This window comes from Vollenhovia emeryi, unplaced genomic scaffold (genome assembly GCF_000949405.1).
Source record: "Vollenhovia emeryi isolate VEMERY1.0 unplaced genomic scaffold, V.emery_V1.0 DF939165.1, whole genome shotgun sequence".
Classification (NCBI taxonomy): Eukaryota; Metazoa; Arthropoda; class Insecta; order Hymenoptera; family Formicidae; genus Vollenhovia; species Vollenhovia emeryi.
This window is the reverse complement of record NW_011967201.1, coordinates 93,189-99,853: the sequence shown is the minus strand read 5'-3', so window position 1 is coordinate 99,853 and position 6,665 is coordinate 93,189. Positions and strand designations below refer to the sequence as shown.

At 45.7% G+C, this 6,665-nt stretch overlaps 1 protein-coding gene across 1 annotated transcript; it reads right to left on the bottom strand.

The window, feature by feature from the left end:
- Positions 1-2,160: 2,160 nt before the first annotated feature.
- Positions 2,161-6,234, bottom strand: LOC105564442 (probable basic-leucine zipper transcription factor R). Its single transcript, XM_012016800.1, is given in 4 exon segments — positions 2,161-2,681; positions 2,684-2,783; positions 2,827-3,069; positions 5,177-6,234. Coding segments are annotated over 3 exon segments (510 nt in total). The 5' UTR covers positions 2,946-3,069; positions 5,177-6,234; the 3' UTR covers positions 2,161-2,390.
- Between the last annotated feature and the right edge of the window lie 431 nt (positions 6,235-6,665).

Below are 6,665 nucleotides of genomic sequence, written 5' to 3'. Positions count from 1 at the left end.
GACACGTTGCAAGGATTATTGCAAGTTATCAAGAAACTTAAAAGAAAAAAAAAAGAACGTTATTTAAAACACTACGTCAAAGAATTTTGTTCAGTCTGCGGCGTGAAACGATTTTGCTTAGAAGAAAAAAGAAAAAAAAGGAAAAATAAACGAAGAAAGATAACACACGCAAGAATTTCAAAGTATGAAAAATCTAAACCTGACGAAACCACGCTGTCGATTTGATTGTGCACTATCACAAATCGATCGTATTCTCCACGCTATTATATCGTTAAGGCCTTAACTTATTACTACCATGATTATTTATTTACCCTTAAATATTATTGTTATCGTTATCATAATTATATAGTAAGTCCATTTACTGTGTCCGGTATATAGATAGAAGTGGTGCGAGTTTGATATGACAATTGCGCCCGTAAATCATTGCATATAACGAAAAAAAAACTTCCCCCTTCTGTCGGCACGAAGAAAAGACCTCCAGAAACTCGCACGACGGACAACTCTCTTCAAGGACGGGTCGAGTTAACATCTGTTATCGTTAACAGTTGTTCCTGCTTTAATCTATCTTGCTCTCACAATCAGTCCGTTCTAGCCCCCCCCCCCCCCACCCCACCCCTCATTGGAGACGCAACCATGGTTATCGCCCGTTTAAACGTCACTATCAAATCCTGTCTCTCTCTACTACGATTGCGTTCCAAGAGAGGGCAGATAATCCGCCATTAATTGATCAGGACAATCGCGACGCTAATATTCTCTTCCCTCTTAAAAACCTTCGTCCTCGATGTCCGTGTCTAAATGAATAAACTGGAATATATTAGTACTCGAATTTTTCAAAAATAACAGTCATCACGACAACCAATGGGGCGATTGAAATTACTACGAATCGAAATTACAAACGAGAGACTTTGCGTTTGTAAACGTTTCGTTTGCAATGGACTGGCCACGCGTCTTCTCTCCCTGTTTCTCTATTCGTTTATCTACCTCTCTCTCTCTCTCTCTCTGCCCTCTATCGTAAAAACAAATCTGAAATTTACATGCAATTCATCGGTGATTTTGTCGAAACATCGCCGGGAATCGGGAGCCCGAGAAGGTGCGGTCGTAACGTCGATTCTCACCTCTCAGATTTTTCCCGATCCCTCCCCTATCTCTTGCTCATCACGTTCAATTAACCCACTCGCGTAACACGCATTGAAATTAGAAAAAAAAAGGAAAAACTTACACCTTATACACTTATCTCATGTAAAGAGTAACGGATAGCAGAGAGTAGCGGCATAGCAAGAAAATAAAAGTATCCCCAACAAAAAGGAAAAAAAAATGAAAAGAAAACGGAAATTAAAAAAAAAGAGCTACCTGAAATAAATCTCTCATACGAAGCCCCCTTTTACGATCCGCAATACAATACCAAAAGTGATAAAGGGTCCGCGAAAGAAACTGTTAATAAAGAAGTATACTGATAACGTAATCATTAGTCGGGCGGCTATTAAACAAACTGTCCAGCATATCCGTGCTACGAATCGGCAGACTGCGTCGCCGTTCGCGTTCAATGTTGACGATTAGAGCACGAGGGGATAATAAAAGCGCGTGGAACATTGGAACACCGGATGCCTCGCGAACAGCGCGAGCTTTAAAAAATCGCCTTGGAAAGAGCGTCCGCGAAAAATCATCGGACGCCGTTGCTTCTATCTTTCTTTCTCTCTCTTTTCCACGCGTCGATATTGAAGTCTATCGTTTGACAAAATCGCAAAGCGCATCTTCGCTTGTCCGCGCTTGTCATCTCGTCAGACTGAGGATGATACTCTTAGCTCTTTTTTTCCTCTGTGTTTTCCGGATGTTGTATAGACAATATGTATATATGTACGTGGGGCTTCCCTTGTGTTCCTCTTTGTAAGTTTAGCGGTATACGATAATCTAAAATACAGTATTACTTACATTTTGTCACAATGGCGCGTGATGGGAGTTCCAGAACGCATATATGTACATATATAATGTATCTCTCGCGTGTACACATCGATCGCGGCACCGGTACGCACCGATGCGCTGCGTCGTTACCCCCCCGCGGTGCATAGTCTATGTAAGGTTTCAAAGTTTGTATGCTGGATGCATCTTAGCGTAAAGAACGGATTACGGGACATCCACTCGCGCGATAAAATCGAAAACCCGTGTGTATAAGAACCGCACACGGTGTCACCATCATCGTCGTCATTGCAATCTTCACATGCATTCTCATCGCCGTCGCTATCATCGTCCCTTCTTAATCCCGCAGTCCGCCTGGCCGATGATTTTTTTTTGTCGACGACGATTCCCTACCGTACCTGATTCCCTGAAAGCTGCCGACGGCCGCCTCTCTCTCCTCGCGCGTTGCTGGCGTATGCGTTATTGGTCTTCGGGTATCAGGCCTGGACGTTCAACACTATACGCAGTTGCCTCGTGTACTCGCTGCTCGCGCTGTTCAACTGGCGGCAGCCGTTCACCAATCTGCTCGCCGTCCAACGACTCGGCGGCTTGGGCACGCTCGCAGGTGATGGCGTTTCCGAGAACTTTGCGCCCGCGTAGAAATTGTTGGTCGGGCTGCTGCTCGGACTGTACTGCTCGCAACGCTGTTGCTGCTGTTGCTGCTGCTGCTGCTGCTGCTGCTGCTGTTGCGGCTGCTGTTGTTGCCGTTGCTGCTGCAGCTGCTGTTGTTGTTGTTGGGGTTGCAGCTGCTGCTGTTGCGGCTGTTGTTGCGGCGAGTTTCTCGCGCTCTTGGACGATGGGCTGTACGGACTGCAGCTCTGCCGGCCGTCTTTAGCATTTCTGACCGTGTGCCGGCCGTTCTTGTATAAGAACGGTGACGATTTACTGTTGGAACGATTATGATGGTGGTTGTGCTGGGGTTGATACCCGACCTTCGGCGAGGCCTGCCGATCCACCTTGGCGTTGTCTAACTTGGGCGCGGAGTTCGTCATGGCTCGGATGTTTGTCTACCTATCTCTTTTTCTCTCTCTCACTCTCTCTCTCTTTCTCTCTCTCTCTCTCTCTCTCTCTCTCTCTCTGTCGCACTGCACCTCCTCACTTAGCCAACTCGTCGGCCTGCAACACAAAGCAGTCCTTCAGGGTATTCCTAACATTTGTCCCTCTTTTTTTCTACGTAGACACCTCTACCTGGTATCTCTAAATATTACTTTGCATCTACAGTGTTGTATTTTTTCTCCCTCGGAAAGAGGAAACGCTACTTTCTTTGTGTTCGGAACAAGAAAGTGATCCTTTCTTTGTTTGAAAAGAAAGACGAGAATATGCATTGTCTGTCACGGTACTTGAAATCGGTTAAATACTTATTGCAAAGAATAACTTCAGTAGACTGTAAAAGGTTTACATTTTCCTCGTCTTGCCGCTATAAATTATTTTATTTATTTAGTCGATCTCTCCTCGGCAAAAATGCGAAAATAATCATTCATCGTAGCTGTCCGTACTTGGCGCGCGTCATATAAATAATTATATCTACAAATAAAAATTCTCTCGAAATAAATTGTATTTGAGAAAATGTGAAAACTGACGTTTCTTTGCTGAGGAGAAAAATTGACACGGACCACATTCCGCGTAAAATTTGTATTCAAGTTTTGAAACACAATCTGTATACAGAATCGTACAAGCATGACACTCAATGCCGTGCGTATTATGTGTTCACAATGCCACGTACTCTCGTCGAAATAAAAACTGAAAAGTGATCTGTCAATTCGTAAATGGCGCAAAAATGTTGAAGCCACAGGGAGCAGATTTCGTTGCAATTTAGTATAAAAGAAAAACAACATTCTCATTAACATACCGGTACAGTTACTTCACGCCGCTCGCCAACATTTTGCGCCGCGCGAAATGAAATATTTATTGTCGCGTTATATCGCGACACGTTCCAAAAGAATGCAGCGCAAAGGAGCTAACTGAACATGTAACGCGCGCATTTGCATAACAAGCTCGGAGGATTCCTCGACTGCCTGCGCATTTTTTTTTCAATTTTATAGAGAAAATAAACCTGGTGCTTTTTCAAGCCAGGATAAAATTTATGCTCAAATTATGTCTTTATGTTGAGTCATTAACTCGTGATATGCAACGCACGAAAGACCTTCAGCATGCTTGAAATTTGCAATATTTAAAACCGGAGATTCCGACTGTGAATATCATCACATATCAACGAGAAGACGCCCAAAAGAGACATTTGTATACTTTCTATCGTACTTTCACCGTCAAATATTTCCTTCTGGGAGACAGATTTATCTGCCACGTTGAGAGAGCCATCTTTTTTTACCGATAACGTCAAATGTAGCTTGAGCTTGTAATTCTTTTGATTGGCTTTTATGCACAAAATAATACCTGGATAAGTTGCAGACCGCATAGCAGAACATTTTCATACTCAAAACATTGAGTTCAGAAGTCTAACAAAAACATTGTGAAATCTTTAATTCGTAGTTTGTGTTAAATTCGAAATTTTAAATTGAGGCCAACCTCAATCACATAAATATAAAGTGATATTAAACATTTTTTTTCGTTTTTATATAAAGTCGACTATTCCTGGTTTTGTCTTCGTGCGACTTTAATCGTGCGGAAGAATGTTGCAATTTTATAATGCCAGTTTCGAATTTAGCACCAACTACGAACTGAAAATTTCAAATACTAATAAATTACAAGGGCAAAAACTATATTTCATGTGATCCATTTTGTTCTTCTACCTGGCAAGGCTCTCAGGATGATCTATGGAGTCAGTGACCGTTACAGGTAAGATTAAACACTGGGATTTCCACGTCTTTGTTCGAGAAATCATTGTGAAGAAAAGTATTGAAAGCGCTCTCGGCACAAGTTAGTCACAGGCTCTCATAAACCAACCTTACTTTTCAGAGATCCTCACTGAAAGAAGCTACTGACGAACAACATTCTAAAAGTGGCACAAAGGTGCACGAACTTTCTCAATGTTGCAAAATTCCATTCCGACAGTTCGAAAGCGAAACGTAAGAAAAAGGTGAACGGATGTAATGCATTAACGTGATAAAGTATTTGGCAAGAAATGGCAAATAACATTCCCGGTGCTCGGCCTTTGTCCCTCGACTTGAAGCCGACGACGAACGACGCCAAACGAGCGGAAAGACGGCGATAAACGCGCGTTTTTGCGACGAAGGGCGAGAAAGTAGGAACGAAAAGGTGTTCTTACCAGTAAACGTTTGCTGGCCGCCTCTCGTGGACGATGCGCCGCGTCCCTGCCCAACAATTTTTCCAACTGCGCAATAATCACAGTATCCAGGGCAGCGCGGTAGTGGGGACGACGACGGTGACGACGCGGTGGGATAAGCGCGGCGGGGCACCCCGGGGGAGCTGTTCGCGCGATGCTACCTCGCCTCGTGCTCCTCTTCTCTCGCTGTCCTCCCAGTACGCGTTCCTCGCAAATTCGACCACATTCGGTGACCGTTAGCCACCCTAGTACCTCGCTATCCTTCCGCCCGCGGCCGCTCCGCCTCGCCCCGTCCGTTCCCCGGAGCGGACAACAACGACACCTCGCTGACCAAGATGGCGGACGACGGGCCGTTCGCGTTTGTTTGGCCAGGCGTCCCGGCGTCCCCGCGTTCGGGCCGCACCTGGCCTCGCCCCGTTGCGCTCCCCGCGCGCCTTCTCCACGGGAGAACTCCCCGGGGAACACAATGATCCTCTCTCCCGCCGCGGGCGAGATCCGACGAACGTGTTAGGCGCGCACGCACCGTATGCTCGCACTCGCAGCCCCGTGCCCTCGTTACTCTCCTTCCTCGTCGTCGTCGCGGGCGTCGCGCTCCCAGTCGCCTCGTCTCTCTTCTCTGGCTTCTTTTCCAAATACAATTTCGCCCGAGCGCGCACAGTCGCACTCCGCAGTTGGTTAGTCAGGCTCGTGTTCTCCTTCTCGCCCGCATCACTCCGCACTCTGACTCCACAGACTCCTCAAACACTAATCGCGAGAAAGAGGCTCTAGCTTGTGCTTTTATAGGTTCCGCCGCTTTCTCCTGCTCGCAGGGAATCTCAGCCAACCATCGTCGAGTCGAGCGAGGGTTCGACCAATCCGTGCGCGCGTCGTTCTCCCTCTCCACTTCGGCACGACTCCATGTCGGCATGTCGCAAGGTCTGTTCTGCTTGCCCCAATGGACCGCTAGTAGGTATGGTAGGTATTTTCAGGCTGTAATCAACATCACGAGCGCTGCCATTAAAGCCTCCGCTACGATGGGTCTGTTTTTTATTGCTGCACCCCTGAACTAGTGCACACTGGTGCAATGAGTTGGAATGAGAGGTAATCTATTTGTTTCATTTTAACTTATTGCACTAGTTCAGTAGTGCAGTAATAAAGAACAGGCCTATTGATTCTCGGTTCTGTCTACAATGGTCGTAGTTAGAGCTGTCGTAGTCGTAGTCGCTCGATAAGAATTGACCAATCGCAGTCGATTATTCTTACGACTACGACCATTGTAGACAGAACCGAGAATCATTGTAGCGGAGGCTTTAGTGGCAGAATCCCAGTACTTCAATGACATTTTTATCCGTATTCATAGTCGTTCCTCAATTCTCAAGGTTAGTCTGTCTTTGTCTCGCTACTACGTTTTACCATACGCGAGACAAAGACAAACTACCCTTGAGAATTGAGGAACGACTATGAATACGGATATTTGCCACAGATTCAGGCC